Source organism: Benincasa hispida, chromosome 10, assembly GCF_027475165.1.
Source record: "Benincasa hispida cultivar pf3 chromosome 10, pf3_genome.v1.1, whole genome shotgun sequence".
In the NCBI taxonomy this organism is placed as follows: Eukaryota; Viridiplantae; Streptophyta; class Magnoliopsida; order Cucurbitales; family Cucurbitaceae; genus Benincasa; species Benincasa hispida.
The window spans coordinates 28,897,834-28,922,073 of NC_143487.1; the positions used below are offsets into that span (position 1 = coordinate 28,897,834).

The 24,240-nt window shown below is 37.6% G+C and overlaps 1 protein-coding gene and 1 pseudogene across 1 annotated transcript in view; both read left to right on the forward strand.

The window, feature by feature from the left end:
- Nucleotides 1-3,299, forward strand: part of LOC120070828 (uncharacterized) — a 56,365-nt gene extending 53,066 nt beyond the window's left edge. Inside the window, exons 26-31 of the mRNA XM_039022713.2 lie at nucleotides 942-1,011; nucleotides 1,213-1,362; nucleotides 1,626-1,694; nucleotides 2,231-2,375; nucleotides 2,509-2,573; nucleotides 2,664-3,299. Of these exons, the coding sequence (XP_038878641.2) occupies nucleotides 942-1,011; nucleotides 1,213-1,362; nucleotides 1,626-1,694; nucleotides 2,231-2,375; nucleotides 2,509-2,573; nucleotides 2,664-2,735 (571 nt within the window). The 3' untranslated portion in view covers nucleotides 2,736-3,299. The remainder of the gene's footprint in view (nucleotides 1-941; nucleotides 1,012-1,212; nucleotides 1,363-1,625; nucleotides 1,695-2,230; nucleotides 2,376-2,508; nucleotides 2,574-2,663) is intronic.
- Nucleotides 3,300-20,147: 16,848 nt separating this feature from the next.
- On the forward strand, nucleotides 20,148-21,005 carry LOC150033251 (uncharacterized; annotated as a pseudogene).
- The last annotated feature ends 3,235 nt before the right edge of the window (nucleotides 21,006-24,240 follow it).

Genomic DNA, 24,240 nt, shown 5'->3' on the forward strand with positions numbered 1-24,240 from the left:
TGCCGTGGATCCTCTGTTCGTGAGTTCGTGCGCTGCCGGTTTCGTCTCTTTTGGGTTTGGGTTCTATTGCTTTCCGGAGTTTGATCGTTGCGGGTTTTGGAGGCTTTTTCCAGTGCCTTCCACCACTGTCCATCGCTGGTAGATCTTGCTCGACGTGTGTTACACCTAGAGTTACATCCGTGTTTGTCGCCGTCGTTGTACCACTGCCGGTCACTTCGCCCGTCGTTCCCGTCGCCGCAAACGGGTTTCACCATCACCAACCAGCTTTCTATTTGTGCTTTCTCATGATTGTGGTCAAGGGAGTTGGATTTTTTATGTTTTGGGTCTGGTTCACAATTAAATCCGGTTCGGTTTACTATCCGGTTCGATTTGGTCCAAATCAGAATCTTGCCCAAAATCTAGTATCGGAACAGGTTGCTTTAGGATGGCCTGGGATCAAGTCCTTGTAATGTTATTTCCTCCCCACTTAATATTCATTTTCATTTGCTTGGCTCTTCCTCATATTTCAAGCTCACAAGTGAGGGAGGGTGTTAGATATTATAATTAAATTTACCTTCATCCATCAGCTTAAACTTTTGGATCAATTGGTGATTTAAGAATATTAATGCTTAAAAGAAACAAACTTGAAACGAGCATTTTCATTGAAGTAATGCAAAGATATTAATGCTTAAAAGATACAAACTTTACGGAAGAGTCAGAAAAACTATAAAAAGACAGCAAAAACTAACCATTACAAAGGAAAAATAAATGGCTGTTCTTATAAAACTGATCTTGAAAGTTAAAGACAACTACCGAACAGCCCTTGAAAGCCGTAAAGCAAAATTTATTTCTGATTTCATATTACAGTAAATTTAGTTATATTGCTCTGCTTTCAACAAATTGAGTAGTTTCAATGATTTAAGTTGAATGCTCATCAATCTGATGTTCAATAATTCTATCAGCTCAAAATCTAGACATACAAACCAGCTGTGCTCCATCAGCCAGTGTGATTCAAACTCCCTGTTGAATGAGGTATACTAAATCTGTGGGGTAGTTTACAATTATGAATATTAATTGCATAAAATTATTTTTCCTTTATTTCACCTTTTAATTGGCCGAAAAGCACATTTCAAATGTTGACTTTTGTGTTTCTTATCTTGCTTAATGGTATGACATGCTTCTTTTTCTCTTTTTAAGTATTCATGTATTCACTCTATTACATTCTCCTTTTAGATATCAAGAGCGTCATTGACACCAGAGTTGAGCTACATTGCTAAACCTGCAGCATCATGGCTCGATGATTTTCTTGTATGGTTGTCGCCAGAGGCATTTGGTTGCTGCCGGAAATTTACAAATGGTTCCTATTGTCCACCAGATGACCAGGTGAGAGCTCCATAGTTCTATTTTCTTTCCTTGCCAATGCTTTATTTTACTACTTATGGTTGCACCTCGTCCAACAACTTGAGATTTTCTGCAAGCTCCAACTATATATATTTTCACCTAATACTGCATATAATTCTTCTTAAATGACTATAATTCTTCTGCATGATTCTATATGTCACCCTAACATTGGTTCTCTTTTTAATACAATTGTCCAACTTGACAACACTTCATGATTACTGAAGTATGACAATTTCTTTCTCCAGCCTCCTTGCTGTTTTCCGGATGAAGGTTCCTGTGACTCAAGTGAAGGAGTGTGCAAAGATTGTACAACTGTAAAGTCCTATTTTCTATTACATGGTTTTCAATACTAAGACGGCATTTGGTATTGTGGTATGGTGGGTAAGAAGCTTGAGATTGGATAGATAGCTGTGTTTGGTACCTTGGCTAAAATCTTTGAAGTGTTTAGATCTCTTTTTATGGTCTAAAGTAATCTACTTATTTTCTTTATAGAAAATAATTACTAAAAAATTTAGTTAAATTTATTGGTAATATATAGTTTAATAAGTTAATTCATACTAAATTTAAAATAACTATTTTAATTTAACTACAAGTAACTAAATTAAATAAAGTAACTGGTTTTTATGATATTTTTGGTGGATTTGGAATTGTGGATGCTGTTGAGTGATGCCAAATAATGTGGGTTTCTGAAACCCCATTACCAAATACCAATTACCAAATGCCCCTAAGATGGCTTGCCTATCGTTAAGTTGGATCAATGTTATTAGATAGCCCGTGCATTAATTGAGTGACATGAGGGTAGTTTGATGCCTAAAGAAACGGACATGGGCTAATCTCTGTTTGTTTTCAGTGCTTTCACCACTCAGATTTGATTGGTGACCGTCCAACTACAGTGCAATTCCAGGAGAAGCTTCCGTGGTTCCTCAATTCTCTACCATCTGCTGACTGTGCAAAGGGTGGTCATGGAGCTTATACCAATAGTGTGAATTTGAAGGGTATTGACTTAACATTTCCATTGTTTCTATAACTTCTTTTTTTCCTTTCATAGTCTTTTTGTGAGAAGTTTATTCTCGGCTACTGAATGCATTAAATCCCGGTAAACTCTGTTTATTTTTGTTCTTATCTCAGGTTATGAAAGTGGTATCATAAAAGCTTCTGAGTTTCGGAGCTATCACACACCACTTAACAAGCAAGTATGCCAGTAGAATAGTTTTATTCATGATTTTGAACTCAGTGTTTGCATTTTCTTAGTTATGATCTTCGTAAACCCTTGTTCTTTGCAGGGTGACTATGTAAATGCATTGCGAGCTGCAAAGGAGTTTAGCGCAAAGATTTCTGATTCTTTGAAGGTTTGAAGTGTTTTGGCACCAACCGATTTTCTGAATGCTTAGAGCTCACGGCTTCTGAATAAAATATGCAATAGTTTGAGTCTATACCAACCTACAAGAAATACTAGATGTTTAAAACTATACACTTTTTTTTTTTAACTTTTGTATAAGTTAAAGGTTTCTGTCAAAGAAAGCTGCATGTTATTGAAAGCGATAATACAGAAATACGGGATAATCAGAAGATGAAGAATATAAGAAGCTTGGATGCAAATTTATCGATTGGAAATGGGAAAAAAAAAAATCGAAGCGGTTAGGAGAAGTTTGAAGAGAAAATCAAGTTTATTTATATCAAAGTATAGTGCAAAATTAAATTTAGGCATTTTACCAGCACTATATTACTGCATATACATACATACACACACATATATATAACTGATGAAAAAAACAGAGTAGAGAAAGAAAAATAGCACACCAATATTTTACGTGGAAAATCCTAATCAGGGAGAAAAACCAAGGGATAAAGGGATTCTTATTAGAAAACTGATACACAGAAATACAACAGACCACCAGCTTAAATAGTGAAAAGGGAAACCCAAATGAAAAAGACAAAAATGCCCCTAGAGTACAAAACCCTAATTTCAACACTTCCCCTCAAGTTGGGACGTAGATGTCAATAAGACCCAACTTGCTCACACATGCGTCAAACAACTGTCTGGGTAGTTCCTTTGTTAGGACATCTGCAATCTGTTGATTGGAAGGAATATAAGGAACACAAATGTTGCTACTATCAAGTCTTTCCTTGATAAAATGTCGATCAATCTCCACATGCTTTGTTCTGTCATGTTGAACAGGGTTATTTGCTATGCTTATAGCTGCTTTATTATCACAGTAGAGTTTCATTGGACCGGTATGCTCTTGATCAAGGTCTTTCAAAACTTTTTCAAGCCAAATCTCTTCACAGATTCCCAGACTCATGACCCTGTATTCTGCCTCGGCACTACTTCTTGCAACAACACCTTGCTTTTTGCTTCTCCATGTAACAAGGTGCCCCACACAAAGGTACAATACCCTGATGTTGATTTTCTGTCTACTACAGATCTTACCCAATCAGCATCGGTGTAAGCTTCGATGCATCGTCTTTCAGTTTTCCTGAACATCAAGCCCTTCCTTGGAGAGGTTTTTAGATATCTCAAAATGCGCTCCACTGCCCTCATATGTTCTTCGTATGGAGACTGCATGAACTGACTTACCATACTTAAGAGATGTCGGGTCTAGTATGAGAGAGATATATTAATTTCCCAACAAGTCACTGATATCTTTCTTTGCTCACTGGAACACCTTTTGCTCATATTGCTTAACTTTGCATTTGCTTCTATAGGGGTATCAAATGGTTTACAACCCGTCATACCTGTTTGCTTAAGCAAGTCCAGAGTATACTTTCGTTGGGAAATTGGAATTTCTTCTTTCGATCGCGCTACTTCCATTCCAAGGAAGTATCTTAGTTTTCCAAGGTCCTTGATTTCGAATTCCTTAGCCATCTTTGCCTTTAATCGGTCAATCTCTGAAGTATCATCGCTTGAAATAACAATGTCATCCACATAAACAATCAAAACTGCAAATTTCCCAGATACTGACCTTTTAGTAAACAGAGTATGATCAGAATGACCCTGTTTATATCCTTGCGACTTTACAAACATAGTAAACCTACCAAACCAAGCCCTTGGTGACTGTTTTAGCCCATATAAGGACTTTCTTAATCTATAAACTCGGTGATTAAATTGTTTCTCGAATCCTGGGGGAGGACTCATATAGACGTCTTCCTCCAACTCTCCATTAAGAAAGGCATTCTTCACATCAAGTTGGTGAAGGGGCCAATCCTTATTAACTGCAACAGAAAGGAGGACCCGAACTGTATTTAGCTTTGTAACCGGCGAAAAAGTCTCGGAATAATCAACCTCGAAAGTTTGAGTAAAACCCCTGGCAACTAATCTGGCTTTGTATCTGTTAACGTTCCATCGGGCCTATACTTTATTGTGAACACCCATTTACATCCGACTGCTTTATGACCACTTGGAAGATTGACTTGATCCCATGTTGATTTTTCTCGAGAGCTCTCATTTCTTCCATAACTGCGGCCTTCCATTCAGGACTTTCTAAAGCTGTGTGTATACTGTTTGGTATCACCATTGTGTCTAGGTTTGTAGTGAGGGCCTTGAACTCAAGAGACAAATTACTATAGGATAAGTAACTCTGCAACGGATATTTAGACATGATCTAGTACCTTTCTTTAGGGCAATCGGAAGATCAAGGGATTCATCTCTGTCTTTACTTTCTTCTGACATATTGTACTCACCCTTCGGTTTTGTTATTTTCCCATTCTCAACATTTTTTCTAGCGGGAATAAGAGACGCTTTTTTTCCAAGTTCTACCATGTTCTCAAGAGTCACACAATCATCTGTCTCTGCACCATCATCGACCTCAATCACATCTTTGCTATCATCTTCCCTGCTTTTGCTCTCAACGTTTTCAACACAAGCATCAGTTTTATCACATTTATTATCATGATCAAGGATAGAACTACTAGTACCTGGAATTGATCTCTGTTCAAACTCATGGACTGGAGCCGGAGAGATAACAGGCGGCGCTATTTCCTTCCTGAGATTCTTCCTATAGTACAATCCAAGGGACTTGTTTGGTCGGGAGGATAGGTGCATTGGTACTGATACTGACATCAAGGATGGGTTCAGGTTCAGGTAAGGTAGAAAAACTGGGACCCCAATTAGTTTCTTCACTAGTATGCTCCCTTGAAGAGAACTATTGGGAAAGAATGGATGATCTTCAAAGAATGTCACATCCATAGAGACAAAGTATTTTCGGGGAGAGGGATGATAACACTTGTACCCACGCTGATGTAGAGGGTACCCTACAAAGACACACTTTTGTGCCCGAGGGGTAAACTTGGTATGGTTAGGGCCGTGTGTATGGACGAACACCACACAGCCAAAGACACGAAGGGGTACATCAGAAAGAAGTCTAGTATTTGGGTAAGACTCTTTGAAGAAGTCTAAGAGGGTTTGGAATTTTAGGATCTGGGATGGCATGCGATTTATTAGATGGGCTGTTGTCAAGATAGCATCACCCCATAAATAAGAAGGAAGGGAAGTTGACAACATAAGAGATCGGGCAACTTCAACTAGGTGACGGTTTTTTCGTTCGGCCAATCCATTTTGTTGAGGGGTGTACGCATAGGAACTCTGATGGACAACCCCTTTTGAGACTAGGAATTCTCGTAAGGCGTTATTAAGGTACTCTCGACCATTATCACTCCGAAGAATAGCGATTTTGGCGTTGAACTGGGTTTCTATAGAATTGTAAAACTGTTGGAAAACCGAAGTAACTTCTGATTTGTCTGTCAGGAGGAAGACCTAGGTTAGTCTAGTATGATTATCAATAAAGGTTATAAACCAACGCTTTCCAGTTGTGGTAGTAACAGGTGACGGACCCCAAACATAGTATGCAATAGGGTGAATGGTTTAGATGACTTATAAGGATGAGAAGAGAAAGAAACACGAGGCTGTTTGGCTTGGACACACACATCGCATTTCAACTTAGAAATATTAATATTGTGAAAAAGATGAGGAAACAAATAATTCATATACTGGAAATTAGGATGGCCAAGGCGATAATGCCATAACATATAATTGGTTTCAGAAACAGAAAAATGGGAAGAAAAAAAACTAGTCCTATCACATATTCTTAAGGAGGCTTCTTCAGTAAGGAAATAGAGTCCCTTGTCATGCCGGGCAGTGCCAATCATCATCCCCGAGTTCAGATCGTGAAAAACATCAGGTGAGAAGATGACACGACACTTCAAATCCGTTGTAAGTTTACTAATAAATAACAGATTATAAAATACTTTTGGCACATGTAACACATCTTGGAGGATTAAGCCTGCAAAGGGCGACACTCGTCCTTTTCCAGCGACAGGGGCAAAGGACCCATCGACAATTTTGATCCTTTTATTTCCAGCACCGGGTTGATAAGACAAAAATTGATTAGAGGAACCAGTTAAGTGGTCTGTGGCTCCTGAATCTAATATCCATGGTTTATTACCAACTATACTCACAAGTCCAAAGGAGTGAAAAGTACCTGATTGAGCGATGACACTTACTCCAACTGTAGTAGTAGTGTTTTGAGTGGTGTCCTGATTCTGAGGCTGAGTATCTCCAGTAACAGATTCACCAATAAGAGCCTGACTTGGCTGTCGTTTCTTACCATTTGGCGGTTGGCCGTGAAGCTTCCAGCATTGATCTTTCGTGTGCCAGGGTTTCTTGCAATGTTCACACACTGGGGGCGGCTTACTGCTCTATTTATCTTGTACAGGGCCAGATGTTTTGAAAGCAACGGAATCTGTTGGCATTACAGGTGTACTGTTCATGGCCTTCGACCTATCTTCCTCCAGGCGAACTTCAGAACAGACTTCCATTAGGGATGGTATAGGTCTGGTCCCCAATATACGACTTCGCACTGCATCAAATTTAGAGTTGAGTCCTGCTAGAAAGTCACTTGACACTGTCAAGGTTTTCTGGAGGCCGTTCATGGTGCTGTGGCGGCCGTTCATGTTGCGAAAGAGTTTGTGACCGAGGAGATCATTAAGGACGAGTGAGAAGTGTTCGTGCGATGTTGCGGTCGTGTAGATAGGGCGTTTGAGGTCATTGTTGTTCAAGCGTTCGTGCACATCGGAGCGTGGAGACACATGTGCCATTGTTCGTAGAGTTTTTCTCCTTTATGCATTGTATAATTCAAGTTTTAATTTCTCTGTATATGTTTGCATAACCATTTGTATTCAAGTCAACTGTAAATATTTGTATATTTATGATTATAATTTGGTATAGTCTTGTTTCGCTACTCATGGAAATCCCGCTTCTGATTTCCTTCAATTTGTATCAGAGCCAGGTTTCGATCTTGAGACCTGTGGGTTATGGGCCCACATGATCGCTACATGGGTTTGACTGAAGCCCAAAACGTCATTACGAATGATGGGGTCGAGGATCTGTTGTCTTTTAAGAAAGCAATGGAGGATATTGACAAAGATGAATGGGTTAAGGCCATGAACCAGAAAATGGAGTCTATGTACTTCAATAACATCTGAGAGCTTGTTGATCCACCCGATGGGGTCAAACCTATTGGGTGTAAGTGGATCTATAAGCGAAAGAGAGGTGTAGATGGAAAGGTGCAAACCTTTAAGGCTAGGTTCGTGGTAAAGGGTTATACCCAGGTTGAGGGAGTTGACTATGAGGAAACTTTCTCACCTGTTGTCATGCTGAAGTCTATCAGGATTCTCCTGTCCACAGCCACATTTTATGATTATGAAATATAGCAAATGGATGTCAAGACTGCCTTTCTAAATGGTAATCTTGAGAAGACCATCTATATGACTCAACCAGAGGGGTTCGTAGTTCTAGATCTATAGCAAAGAGTTTGCAAGCTTAATAGGTCCATTTATGGGCTGAAACAAGCATCTCGACCTTGAAACATCAAATTTGACACTGCTGTCAAGTCGTTTGACTTTGACCAGAACGTTGATGAGCCTTGTGTTTACAAGAAGATCATCAACAGCTCAGTAGCTTTCCTGGTACTGTGTGTGGATGATAACCTACTAATTAGGAATGATGTAGGATGTCTGACTGACATTAAGAGTTGGCTAGCTGCCCAGTTCAAAATAAAAGATTTGGGTGAGACACAGTATGTTCTCGGGATCCAAATCATCTGGGATCACAAGAACAAATGGTTAGCCTTATTTCAAGCATCGTACATTGATCAAATGTTGATCAGGTACAGGATGCAGGATTCCAAGAGGGGTTTATTACCTTTCAGGCATGGAATCGTTCTGTCTAAGGATCAATGTCCTAAGACACCTCAAGAGGTTGAGGAGATGAAATGGATTCCCTATGCTTCTGCTGTAGAAAGCTTGATGTATGCAATGTTGTGTACTAGACCCAACATTTGCTATGCAATAGGGATTGTCAGTCGTTATCAGTCCAATCTAGGATTTGATAACTGAACGACGGTCAAGACGATCCTCAAGTATCTTCAGAGAACGAGGGAGTACATGCTTGTGTATACAACTAAGGATCTGATCCTTACGGAATACAACGTTTCTGATCCCTTTACAAAGGCCCTCACGGCTAAAGTATTCGAGGGTCACCTGGATAGTCTGGGTCTGCAGGACATGCGACATCTTGTCTAGGGCAAGTGGAAGATGAAACTGGGGTATGCCCTAGTTTATTGTATATTGTACATTTTTATACATTAGTCTCTCGAGTCATTAGGACAAGTGGGAGATTATTGGGATTGGTGTCCTAATTCTCCCGGAGTCTCGTTGTTTTGTAAAGATATACATTGTTCAATGAATAAAATAAGAGTTATTTAATTCTGGCATTTACTCATATCCAATAAACAAAGCTCCTTGGTTATCTTATGTGAACTTAAGCATGTATATGTGATATACAAGTGGATCATGCCTTAAGTGATAATTCTGGCATTTACTCATATCCAATAAACAAAGCTCCTTGGTTATCTTATGTGAACTTAAGCATGTATATGTGATATACAAGTGGATCATGCCTTAAGTGATAATTCTGGCATTTACTCATATCCAATAAACAAAGCTCCTTGGTTATCTTATGTAAACTTAAGCATGTATATATGATATACAAGTGGATCATGCCTTAAGTGATAACTTAAATCGGTCTGTAGTATAAGGATTAAAGTGGGATACCTGATCCTAGTGACATTACGGATACAACCCGCTTTGTAGGAGTTTGCAAATGTTGTAAACTACTACAGATGTTAGATCCTGACCATTCATGTGGAGATGTGGAGCGGGGGTGTCCTATACAAAGAGTTTCTATAAGACCTGGACCACGAGATGACTAGACTTTGTATATAATATCGTTGATACTAGAGACTTACATCTCACCTAAACGACCAAAGGTGACACGACCTCAATCCTGAGTGTTTTGGGAACTCCTGCCTTTGAGGGCGATTCTTTGATTAGTATAGGTGAGAGTGGCCAGATTCCCAACTCAACATGCCTACCTTTTTGGGGACTTTTCTGATCTGGGAGCTGGAAACTCAATCCACAATATGGAATTCACCACTTTCCTGAAGCAGGGATAAATAGAGAGATTGCTCCTTTCAGGGCTGATTTCGGGGCTTGAATATAGTGGCCATAGCTTCTCTTTGGAAGAGAAGACTCAGTCATAGTAGGACTATGACTTATGTTCATTAAAGAGATCAGTGGTACTTAAGGAAACAGATGTAACTATAGGGGCATAACGACTATTGGCCCAGCTGTACTTACGAGCGATCTGTGAAGGGTTGTCGCACCGCTGATTGGTTAAGATGGAAACATAATATATCTGTAGTGAGAAGAGTTCAGCAGTCGGTCTTTAGTGGAGTGCCTGGCAGTTAACGAATGGTGGATCCCGTGACTAAAGAGTTTAGTTAGTTATTAACGTACCATTGGAGCTTTAGATTTTGTTGAGGATCAGTTCTTGGTATTGATTTGAAATGTTCAAATTGACAAGAGGTATTTTGATTATATATGATATAATCGGTATGATGTATGAGATACATCTAGTGGAGGATTGATGTAAATGAGATTTACATTAAGTACCATGGAATAGAAAAAGAACTATGATTTATATGTTTCATGAGATGAAATATTAAAACTATAGGTTATAAATGTAGTATGATAATTTGGTTATCATTTATATTTATAATAATATTAATTATTAGATAATTAATACTTTTTCTTTTAAATAACCAACGTAGTGGATGATTATTGGATCATGGTAACCGTGAGTTTAAAAGGAAAGTGGTTTCTCATTTTGAAAAGAAGTTTTACAAAAGTTAGAAAAGAATTTTGAGTTTTCTCTCCGCGAAAAGAAACTCACGTAAGTCGTCAAGTAAATACGGATTTACTAAACGACGGCTGGACGAGTTAAACGATCGTGCAGTGTTTACCAAACGATCGCATAGCTTTACTAGACGATCGCTGGCTCAAGGTAAACGATCGTGTAGAGTCTGTAGGCGACAGACCGAGCTAAACGATCGCATAGCTTTTGCTAGACGATCGCATAGCTTTATCTAAACGATCGGGCATCGACCTATATGATAGGTCTCCTCCATCTCCCACTTGCCCAGTCGTGTACAAGATCTGTGTTTCCTCCATTCGTCTGCCTCATGCCAAGTCCGAACAGAGCCCACCCTCTGGATTCTCACACCAAGAATACCAAGGTCACCTTGTTGGTGGTGTTAGACTCAACTTGACACCGTCAAGGTTTTTTTAAGGTCGTTCGTGGTGTTGTGGAGGCCGTTCGTGTTGCGGAGGAGTTTATGACTGAGGAGATTGTTGAGGACGAGCACGAAGTGTTCGTGCGATATTGCGGTCGTGTAGATTGGGCGTTCGAGTTTGCTGTTGTTCGAGCATTCGTGCGCATCAGAGCATGGAGACACATCTGCCATTGTTCGTAGAGTTTGTCTCCTTTATGCATTGTATAATTCATGCTGTAATTTCTCTATATATTTGCATATCCGTTTGTATTCAAGTCGACTATAAATATTTATTGATTCATGATTGTAATTTGGAATAGTCTTGTTCTGCTGCTCATGAAAATCCCACTTCCGATTTCCTTCAGTACTGATATTGATACTAATACTGATCTAAATATCGATGATGTCAATAACCAAATGTGGTACCAACTTAGCAATTTATTTCCATGCTAAGTATCTTTGCGTGCATACACCTCCTAAAGCATGCTTATCTCAACATAGCCAACTCAAACTTCCCTCCTTACTCTCCCAAGGCCAACTTAAGCCTTGCTTCCAAGCTTCTTGACAAGTCTTCACAAGTCACTCCACCTTGGAGAATCCTTATAGAGAGGTTTCAGGAGTTACATCCTCATTTAACATTCCCAAAGTACTCTTATTTCTGTTTGCACTCTTTCTCTTCCTAATATTTGTTAGAGTGTAAAAACATGCAGCGGAAGTATCAAGTATCCATAATCATTCAAATTCACTAATTTTGGCAGAAACTAAAGCATGCTGATCTAAATAAGCGTGTTTTAGATCATACCTTTGTAGAACTCTTCAAGATCTTGATCAAACAACAGTTGTCTTCTCCAAAGATCACTGTGAACCACCTCAAAATCTTCCCCACTATCCTTTTGGAGCTTTAGACTAAGTTGTGGGACTCAAGAACAGCTTGAAGCAACGTAAAACAAAAGGAGAAGCTCATAGCACTCAGTTTTTGAAGAACTCTTCTTCAGCCGAAATTTTCTCTCAAAATTTCTGTAGAATGCATGCCTCTAAATTCACTCCATTCTCCTTTATTTATTGCAGATGAACATGCAAAGAAGAAATGTGCATGGCTTGCAGCTCATGCTTGGAATTTAGTGAAGAAGAGAAAATGGTTTTTGTGTGAGCATAAAGAAGATGATAATGAAAAACCATGAAAAATCATTTTGTGCATGTTATCCTATTTTCCAATTTTTCTTTAAAATCAAAAACAATTTCAAAATTCAATTTTGATTTCAAAACTAAAAATTTAATTTTCTAAAATTAATTTCATAAATTAATTTAAAAAATATTAATTAATTTAATATCAAATATTAATTAATTTAATATCAAATATTAAATTAATTTTTGCACAAAACCATCTTCATATATTTAAATCATATTTAAATATATATTCTCCTATTCCGTTTAATTTTAATTTTAACATTTCAAATTAATTTCTCAAGCTACTCTAAAGCTTAACTATTTACGAGCAAGTAGGAGGACCTTGCGGACCTACAGATCATGGGCACCAACGATTCGAGATTAATCGGCTAAACTCATTAGACCAATCTAACCCTTATTCCTTAACTAATGGGACACTCCACTATAGTCTATAGTTGAACTTCCCTCACTGTAGATATATTATGTCCATTTTATAACCATAATCAGTAAGTCAATCATTCACAGGTTGTTCGTAATCACAGTTGGGTCAAAATAATCGTTTACCCCTATGAATACATCTTATTTCTTAAGTTCCCACTGATCCTCTAATGAATAATTCTGATTCATATTCCCTATGAATCAAATCCTTTCTCTATCATGAGAAGGCAGGGCCCTGATTGTTCAAGACTTGGAATCAGTACTTAAGAAAACAACCTATCTGCTAACCCTAAATCGGGTAGAAGTGAATTCCATCTTGCAAGGCTATGTCCCCAGCTATTCACCAAGTCTTATCCCCAAAATAGGAAGCTTATTGAGCAATGTTGTTGGACTATTTTCATCGTTTGCAGATTAAAGGATAATCCCGAACAAACAGAAGTTCATAGCTATCTCAGGATTAAGATCGAGTTAACCTAGTTTATTTGATAAATAAAATAGTCAATTTTAACAATAAACTATCATTATAAAGAAAAGTGACTATTTTTGCGGTCCAACCTATATGCAAATTCATTGTATAGGATGGCTCCACTCACATGTCTCAACATGAACGATTTGTGGATCACATTGTTTATAGCACTTTACAACTTCTTGTAACAACTACAGAGTGGGCGGAGGATGAGATATCCAATTTCATCCATATATTTATTAGACCATTTAAGTTATACAATGTTAACTTGATCTTGTTTATGTCACTAAATAAAATTACAGTATTTAGACTATAGCCAAGTATATGTTTATTGGATTTTTATAATAAGATGCAAAATCAACATGTCATTATTATTGATAAATAGAATGTTTAACACAAACTGTGAGTTATAGGATATTCCCAACAATATTTTCCTTTCCCCACTTTCTTCTTTTCCAATTGTTATTGTAGAGGGAGTCAGCCAACCATATGTTCACTAAAGTGGTCATGGGATCGCTGAAAAGGAATTAAAGAGGGCCTTAATGTAAGACTCTAAACTTATTTTACTAGTTAATCATGTTTAAGTCTCCTTAATTATGTACTTAATTACTCAAATTATGTGTTCTAATTCTTGCAAGCAAGTAGTCATAATGTTGAGATAGTATGAAGTTATAATGAGTATGCGGTGAGGTAGAGATGTGGACAAACTTTCTAAGTCTTGGAATGAGTGCTCTTGGGTCGTAAAGAACAACCTACACTTAGACAAAATTTGAGGAAGCTAAGGTGGATGAAGGTAGGTGCGACACCAGGTTGAAGGGAAAGTAGGAATTTGCCTAAATGCTAGAAGTTATGCTCTCGGGCAAGATAAGAGAACTATCACTTAGAAGAAAATCAGAAACATAGAAGTGAGAGATGCATGAGCTATGTAGGCTTAAGAGCCTAAGAAATGAAAATTGATTAAGTGTAACAGGAGGTATGCGTCAAGAGCCTTTAAAGGACAGTAAAGGTCTAGGATGGATAGTGTGCGGGGTAGACAAGTCCACCTAGGTGAACACATAGTAGACATCGATGAGTATTGAAGGTTAAAGGGGGTGTTGATGTGCGACAAGCCTAACCAAACGATGGGCTGGTTAGTGATGCATGGAGCCAGAATGTGTGGCGTTAGCTGTGGTAGTGTTGACCGAGGAAGAAGGCTAACAAGGGACGCCAACTTGGGCGTTGGTAAAGGACATAATCATTCAGCTTAATCACCTAATTAGTGGGCTAAGTGGCATGCTTATAGACCCTAAGTAAGGGTTAGTGCGCCAACTATTGTCTTGAAGAAGCATGCGGTCTTAGTATAAAAGGAAGATGTAGTTGAAGAAGCTTAGTTTGAGCATTTTGAACATGCTAAGGATGAAGAGTTACTGCCGAATTAACATTTGAGTTTTGAAGAAATTAATCCATGGCTGCTAGAAGGAGATTTCCATGAAGCAGGCTGAAAGTTGAAGAATTTCTTCAATTATTCAAGAATCTAAGGCCACGCGGATGAGTTGTAATATTTGGAGAATTTTGGGGCAAGTAAGAAAGAATCAGAGGTTGGAATTTTAATGTAAGCTAGTTAAGAAGTTTAAGAATAAGTTCTTAGAAGGATATTTTGTTCACACCCTTTCTGATGTCGTTTAATTCCCGAAAAGTTCTACGAAACAAAAGAAAATTTATAATACTGAACTACTCCTATCACTACTAAACCATAGCAACAGTGGTAAGTCCTAGTCAATCCACAAGGATGCGTGATTTGTTTCATTAAGTTAATTTACTAACTAGAGTGGTGAATAGGGGGGTTTTGTGTGTAAGAGATAAATGCACAAAATTGAAATAAAAGGGGTAAATAGATACTAGAATATGAGTCTATCTAATTTCTAGAGCAAGAGAGAGTTTCCTATTTAATTTCTATCATCGAAATAGATAATTAAACAAACATTCCATTCTATGCATGCACGACTACTAAATTGATTTGACTTAACTAATCTCTACAAAGGCCAACAATCAATTAAATCAAAACTAATCAAACGTTCAATTAAGGTTGGAAAGACCATGCCCTAATTAAACTATATGCTCTTAATTCTACTAGGTTCTTAGCAATCATATAGAATTAGAAAAACATATGCATTAAGAATGAGGATTCAATTACGTCAATTTAAAGTCAGGAAAAATCATATTCGATTAACCAATTTATTCTTCGAAACTGGATTAAACATGCAATACCAAAATTCAAGGACAACCTATAAATCTTAAGCATACACATTCAACCATTGCTACCAGGGTAAAATCAAGCATAGATGAACTACGAGGAAACGTGCGAGCTCGAAATTAACTAGCCGAGACATGCAATCATGGTAGGGTCGTCAATCCAACACGCAAATGAAAATCTAAATTCATCAAGAATCAAAGAAAAATATAGAATTGAACAACGTTACATTTAATCACAAAATTCTTGAGAAATGAGACATAGGGCTCTTGCTCAAAGAAACTAGATAGAAGTTACCTCTTAGTTCATAAACAAATCTGAGATAAACATCTGATCTATCGATTACAACCCAAAACAAAAAGAAAAACTAACCTAAAGACACTAAATTTCAAAGGGAAATGAAGAATAATGAAGGTTTACTTCGGCCTCCATCAATTCAGCCCCCAAAAGTTAGCATGTTTTGACCTAAAGATGAAGAGAGGTATTTATAAAAAAAAAATTATGTAGCCTTGCAACGCTAGAAACAACTTGTAACGCTCGACAAAAAAGACATGAGCGTCAAGGAAACGTTGCAACGCTAGCGTTGCTACGAAACTTATGCCCAGTGAGCAAACTTATGAAAGTTTTCTAGAATATGACCTCTTTTGTGATAGTATCTGCACTCGACTTTTGGATAGTCAGCAAGTTTATGCCCAGTGAGCTTATAGTTTTTACAAAATGGAGCTTCAGAAGTACTAGGCATATGAGTGTTGGCGAGTACAACCTCCAATTACTGGGAAGAAGTGATGCCAAGACGCTTTTCATCAAACAGGATTTCCTGAATTGTTTCATCTAGAGACGGAAGAGGGCTATGATGGAGCAAAGCAGCACGATTCGACTCATTTTCTGGACGAAGTTTCATAAGAACTTTAATTAGGCGAAGGTGATTAGGACTAATTTTAGCTTAATTCAATTGTGTCCAGACTGGCTGAAGTGTAGCCAAGTAGTCATTAACAGATTGCCCTGTCTCCTGATTAAGATTAATCAGAGTGTTGTGAAGTTGATAATAGTGAGCTAAGCCAACAGACTGAAATCGGGTAGATAGGAAATCCCACAAACTCTTGGCATCATCAAACACATAAAACTGAACGTGAATGATCGGTATAGATGTATTTCTGATCCAGGTAATGATTTGATGGTTTTTGTTGTCCCAATCCTTTAACCGTTCAATAAATCTAGCATCTTCCTCAATGGATATCTTAACTGGCTAAGGAATATCACCAGTGACGGTTCACCATAATTGACACCCAATTAGGAAAATCTTCATTTGATTGGCTCAAGTAATGTAATTTGTCCCATCAAGAATAGTACTAATGGGATGAAATACATGATCCTTTTCTATGTGGCTTGGCAGCTTGGAAGGAGAAGAAAACTAGGGACAATAAGAGAGGCTTGGCGGCTTGGTGGCTTGACAGCTTGGCTGAAGGGATCAAGGGTCGAGTTCTGGGGAATCGAGGATCGAGTTCGATCGTTTTGGCTGAAGGGATCAAGAATCAATTTCTGAGGAATCAGGGATCGAGTTCTGGATCGAGAGTAATGGATAGATCAGGGATGGGGGGTCGAGTTCTGCACTGGGAATCAGGGATCGAGTTCGATCGAAGATCGAGTTTTGGATCGGATCGAGTTTTAGACTGGATCGAGTTCTGGATCGAAAATTAGGGATCGAGTTCGATCGAGTTTTAGACCGACGATCATGGGGTCAATTTTTCATAGTGGGGGTCGAGGATCGAGTATTTCACAGAGGCTACAGGATCGAAGATCAATTTTTTCACAATGGGGATCAAGGATTAAGTTTTTCACAGTGGCTTTAGACATGAGATCTGGGTAGTTCTTCTTCACGTCGAAGAGGGATTTTGGGTGGTCAACCGATGACCATACGGCAGCGATGACACAGAATAAGAGGAAGAAACCAGCTAGCAAAGCTATGATACCATGTGAAAGATGTATTTATCAAGTGTATGTTTACAAGAAACTGTACAGGGGTATAAATACCGTATTAACACCCTAAGAATAGAGCCTAAATAAATTAACCAAAGCCTAAAGACTCTCCAAAGGAGACCTAGTATACAGGAGACTTAGTATTCACATGACTTAGTATATATTCACATAGTAAATTTTCATACGCCATATATTCTTAGGATTTTAGGTCAACTTTCAATTTTGACCTGATCCTAATTTGGCCCCAAGTCCTAGTGAGGGTGGCATGGTAGCTCTAGTAGTTGAAGTGTGCATGGGTGTTCGTACATTTTTCTTGGTGGGTGGTTTGGTCATTATATATCTTTTTTTAAGAAGAAAAAGGAGGAGATGATGATGAATGTTGGAGAGGATACTGTATTGGATAATAGTGAGTTTAAATGGGGTAAAGAACCTTGACAATTTTTGTATAGCGAATAAGCTAGAGCAACAAATAATTTTTAAGATGATAAAATGTTCGGTTTATGGTACCAAATTAATGTTGTAGAGCCAACCAACTCGAGAGGACAGTGTCGTGATGTTGTTGTAAAGATAGAAGAAAAGACGCATTTGAATGCGATTTCAAGTCCTCATCCTATATGTGCACAATCAATGGTGAAGATGTTACATAGGGAAATTATAAGAAGTAACCCAAAAAAGTTTTCATCTTTCACTACTAAGGTTGAGATTTCACCAAGAAAGTCCAAAAGAATGGTTGATTTAGATATAAGATGAAAAGATTAGTTTTTTAGTCAAATCTCAATGGCCGATCTCGGCCAAAAAGGACAGAGAAAAAATATTTCAATGCATTTTCTAAAAAGATGCTATTTGTAAAAGATGAAAATATTTTAGAGTTATTTCTAACAATTTCCCATGTTACATATCTGTAACACCAAAACTCGATGCTATCTCGATTTCTATAAATTTGTTGTTATTTTCGTAGGCCTTTCGTTAAAGGTGTAAATAGTGAACGTGACGAATGACAACTTCTTTGTGACTGTGTTTCGAGTCGCCTTCTCCTACTTATCAATTGCCTTTTCTTCTATATTGATGACTCAATAATGGTGCTGTTTCTCATATTTGTAATGCCTCCAACTCTAAAATTGCCTTCATTACTTCTCAAAAGATTGTTTCTTCTTTAGTCTTTTTCTTTCTATTTCTGTTTCGCTTTTAAGCACACCATAGTTGAAGTCTCAATTAGTAAATTTTCGTTCTTTAATATATACTTCCTCAAGAGGTCATAAAATTCTCTTTCAATAGTACTTACATAATGTTTTCTCTAATTTATCATTTGTGCATCAAGAATTTTCAAACAATATATTCAAATAAAGAATTGCAATTTGAACCTACAACCTTTAAGATTGGTTTGCACAAGTTAACTAATTTGGATTGGATAAATGATTTCAGGTCGAGTTAAGTCCTACGAAGTAAACTAGCATGCAAAACCAAGTTTTTATAATCTACAACTTTCGAACAATGTCTTGAGTAATTGATTATTTGTTTTTTAGTGTATTATTTTCCCAAAAGATGGTGTCCTAAGACAAGTTATTGATTGAAGAATAGAAAGAAACTACGGAATGTGTTGCATATGGCACATTTAAATTGAATCTAAGGCAAGTTATCGATCAAGAAACCACTTCCAAAACTAACAAAAATAAACGAGTTATTTGTTATTAAAGACCTCCCAAACAAATGCATCTAAAGGAAAAATTCTTGAATTCTTCAAATATCCTTTGATGGACAATCTTCATGACTTCAAAGAAACAATTTTAAGTTTTTTTTTTCAAACGCAAAACAATTTCTAAGTTCAAAAGCCTCAAAGATAATGGTAATGAAACATACGAGCTAGACATTTGATTTTGTTGTCATATTAAACTCAACTGGGGTACTTTCGAAGTTATAAAACTACGACAAACTAGCTTTCTATGACATAAGAGCCAAGCCAAAATAAGGAGGAAGGAGAAAAAATGTCAATAAAACTAAAAAAAAATAGCCACGCATTTTTGGAAAAAAGAAAGAAAAAGAAAAAGATGGAATTTTCATATATTATGACAGTTTTTCAATGTCATTATCAATGACTATCATTAGTGTCACTATATTTATCAAGAAATTCCTTGTGGGAGTAAGTGTGTCAACAACCACTTCGTGGATAAAGATGTGCAGATGGTCCAATTTGCCTTGACAATGACAAACACTATGCTAAAAAAAGGGAATATTTAGCATAAGCTGCAAATGTCTTCAAATTCTCTCAAAAGAGAGAATCCTACCACATGAATCCTACAAAAGCCAATCCTTTTTTTAACTTTATGTAATTGGAAAGGCTACACGACAAGTTTTACAAAAAAACCTCAACATCCTACTAAAGAGATTGTCGGAATGCCTTGAATATATTATCTGGAGCTTTAAATGACCAAATATGGGGTCTTATTGACCATATTCATATTTGTATTATTTACGTTATTTACGATCTTGGTCCTAGACTTTAGAGAAGTGCACTATATAAACTGTCTAACTTTGTTGGCCTCTCTAAATCTGTAGTTGTAATTTTAGATTAGTTAAGCTTCTGTTATATTTTCTGTTGTATAGATTTGCTTCTATCATATTTTCTGTTGAACATATTTTGTTAGTTTTGATTTTTCAATTACATTATTGGTGTATAAATACTGATGGTGAGGAAATGATAAAATATGGAAAAATGACTTTTCTTTCCTTTTACTGATATATTCAGGTTTTTCCTTATTAATATGGTATCAGAAGTTTTTTAAAAAATTTCTCTTCGTCTTCTTCCCTCGCGCGCCAAACAGCCATGAATCCCTCCCCTCCTTCGTCTGATCTTCCGCCACTTTCAGTCAGTTTTTCAGGCAATATTCTGGCAAATATTCTGACGTCGTCTATCCCGTCAATTGATTTTACCAGTTCCAGCCAAGAATCTTTTTCCATTTCTCATAATAACCCTTACATCCTTCATCACAGCGATACCTCCAACCTTATTCTTGTCACCGAGCCTCTCACTGACACCAATTATGTTACATGGAGCCGCTCGATGATTCTTGCCTTGTCGATTCGCAACAAATTAGGCTTCATTGATGGCTCTCTCGTTCAACCCATAGGTGATCTCCTTCCTCTTTGGATCCAAAATAACAATGTTGTGATTGTCTGGATCTTAAACTCTATTTCAAAGAAAATTTCATCCAGCATTCTTTTCACCAATTATGTTAGGGAGATTTGGCTTGATCTTCAAGATAGGTTTCAGAAAAGGAATGGTCCTCGTATTTCTCAATTAAAACATGGGTTGTCTAATCTGAAACAAGAACAAGATTCAGTAACTATGTATTTTTCCAAAATTAAAAGCTTGTGGGATGAACATATTTCTTATCGACCAGGTTGCACATGTGGCAAATGTACTTGTGGTGGTGTTCGATCCACTGACGACTTCATCCAATTTGAATATTTGTTGTGTTTTCTGATGGGTTTGAATGATGAATATAACCATGCTCGTTCCTAGATACTTCTTATGGACCCTCTCTCACCAATCAATAAGGCTTTCACCTTAATTGTTCAACAAGAACAACATATTTCTTTAGCCGTCCACAAGCATGAAAATAATTCCCAGTCCCAGCTTAACCATAATCCCAATAATTCATCCAAGCAAAACAAGAATTGATCTGTCTGCACATATTGTCACATTTCTGGCCACGCCATTGACAAATGCTACAAGTTGCACGGTTATCCGCCCGGTTACAAACCAAGAAACAAAACAACTAATCAAGTTCATAAGGTTCCAAATTCTACCCCCTCTACTTCAAGCTCAATTGTTGATACTACTCCCACAGCACCTACATCCTCTATTAACCTCAACAATGACACCCTTACTCAGTATCATAATATACTTACTATGCTTCAGTCCAAACTTGCTACTGTTAAGGTTGACAATGATGCTATTAATCATGTAGCAAGTACTTATTCTTCCAATATTCTTTTTGGGGGCTGGATTGTTGACTCCGGTGCTTCTACACATATATGTGTTTCAAAAACATATGTTTTTCGATTTGAGGCCTTTTGTTAGTTCTATCCTTTTGCCTAATAGAACACACATACCGGTTCATTATGTTGGCTCACATGTCCTTTTTGGGTCTATAACTTTTCATCATGTGCTATTTGTACCCGAATTTCAATACAATTTGTTATCTATCAGTGCTCTCATATCTGATAACTCTCTGTCTATTCAATTTTCCAATGGATATTGTGATATTCAGGCCAAATCCACTTTGAAGATGATTGGCAGGGGTAAACTACATGATGGTTTGTATCTCCTAGAGAATCCATATAAAGCTGTTGATTTTGTGCATGCTTCGTCTACCATTAATGTTGTTTCACAATCTTCAACTAAGTTGTGGCATTCCAGGCTTGGCCATCCTTCTCTATCTCATTTGTCTACTTTAAAGACCATTTTGTCACTACCATCTTCATTACATCATTCACATCCTTGTGAAATCTGTTCGTTGGCAAAACAGAAGAGATTAGCTTTCCAATCACACAATCATCGAGCATCCACTCTTTTTGACACTATACATACTGATGTTTGGGGACCCATTTCTACATGTTCATATACTAGTTATAGATATTTTCTTACTTTGGTTGATTATCATAGTAGATACACTTGGGTGTTTTTTTATGAAAAAGAAGTCTGATGTTCTTTCTATCATTCCACATTTTTTTTTTCTGCGTATGTAGAAACTCAATACAATAAAAGAATCAAAGTTTTTCATTCAGACAATGCCCACGAATTATGTTTTACTGAATTTTTTCTTCAGAAGGGTGTTATTCATTAGTTTTCTTGTGTAGGAAGACCAAAGCAAAACTCTGTTGTTGAGAGAAAGCATCAGCATATAATAAATGTTGCTCAAGCCCTTTTCTTTCAGTCTCGAGTGCCTTTTCATTTTTGGAGTGAATGTATCTTGACATCAATCTTCCTCATCAACCGTACTCCATCACCTCTCTTAAGCTGGAAGAATCCCTATGAACTTTTACATGGCACGACTGCTGATTACTCTTTTCTTCGAACCGTCAGATGCTTATGTTTTGCATCTACTTTATAGAATGACCGAACCAAATTCAACCACGTGTCACAACTGCCGTTTCTGTTGGCTATCCAGCTGGTATGAAAGCTTATAAGTTGTTTGATATTGAAACTAATAGGTTTTTCATATCTCGGGATGTTGTCTTCTATGTATCTTGTTTCCCCTTTCATAAAGTTACTTCCACAAATGAACAACCAGTTTTTCTTCATGACCTTGTTTTACCCAAATCAGTGGCTGTCGATTTTTCTTCTCAACCCATATATTGTCCAACAGTCAATGAGCAGGCTTCTTTATACAACACTCCTACCAATGCCCCTACTCCTATTACTTTTCCTTCACCACATAACCAGTCCATCGACAATCCTAGTGATGCAAGTCCTTGTCTTTCTCTTAGCACTGCACTCCCTATAAACCAAATTAAATCACCTCATTTACCAACGTTACAGCCTTCTAGTTCTGTCACTTCACAACCTAGTCTGCCCCTTACCCCTACCTCTACACTGAATACTTCTCCTTCCATCTCACAGCCTGACATCTCTCAATCCCATCCACCTATTTCTAATTTTGAAATCTGAAAATCCTATCGCATTTCTAAGCCCCTTCTTACCTACAAGTCTACCATTGTAGCCTTATTCACTCAACCCCCTTGCCTTCTTCCTCCTCTCGTTATCCCATATCTATGGCCTTATCATATACAAACCTCTCCCCAAATTTTTTAGCTTTTTTCTTGACTATATCTTCTCATTAGGAACCCCAATTTTACCACCAGACCGTCCCTTTTGATCATTGGAAGGAGGCTATGAGAATTGAGATTCAGGCTATGGAAGACAACGATACTTGGGATGTTGTGGTGCTACCTCAAAGAAAACATACAATCAACTGCAAATGGATCTATAAGATCAAGCACAAAGCCAACGGGACAATAGAACGGTACAAAGCAAGGCTCGTTGCCAAGGGCTATACTCAACAAGAGGGATTGGATTTCATTGAGACTTTTTCTCCTGTTGCCAAGCTGGTTACTGTTTGTGTTCTTCTTACATTGGCTGTCTCTCATAATTGGAATCTCATACAATTAGATGTTAATAATGCATTCCTCCATGGTAATTCTTTTGAGGAAGTATATATGGATCTCCCTCTTGGTTACAAGCCTCCGGGTTCTTCTCATTCAAACAGTAAGCTTGTCTGCAAACTCAAAAAGTCCATCTATGGTTTGAAACAAGTCTCGCGACAGTGGTTTGTCAAGTTTTCTGATGTTTTGATTGAGCTAGGCTTCACTCAATCGAAAGCTGACTATTCTTTGTTTGTTCGAGGTCAACTCCTTTATTGCCCTCCTTATTTATGTTGATGATATAGTCATCACAGGAGAAAATTTACAACAGCTCAATCAGCTTAAGTTATTGTTGCACGGTCATTTTAAGCTCACAGATCTTAGTGATCTCAAATATTTCTTAAGCCTCGAGGTAGCACGATCCCATACAGGTATCTCTATTTCTCAGAGGCACTATACTCTTCAATTGTTGGAAGAGGCTGGCTTGTTAAGTGCTAAACCTGTTTCTATTCCTATGGATCCTAATATCAAGTTGAAGAAGTCGGATGCTGATTTGTTCAAAGATCCCTTTTCTTATCGTCGATTGATTGGGAAACTTCTCTACCTCACCATCACACGGCCAGATATAGTTTTTGCAGTTAACAAACTAAGTCAGTTTGTCGCTTCTCCATGTAAAACACACCTTGCCACTTTTCATCATCTATTAAGATACTTGAAGTCATCACCGGGACAAGGTATCTTGATATCTCCAACAAAGACTCTTCGATTGC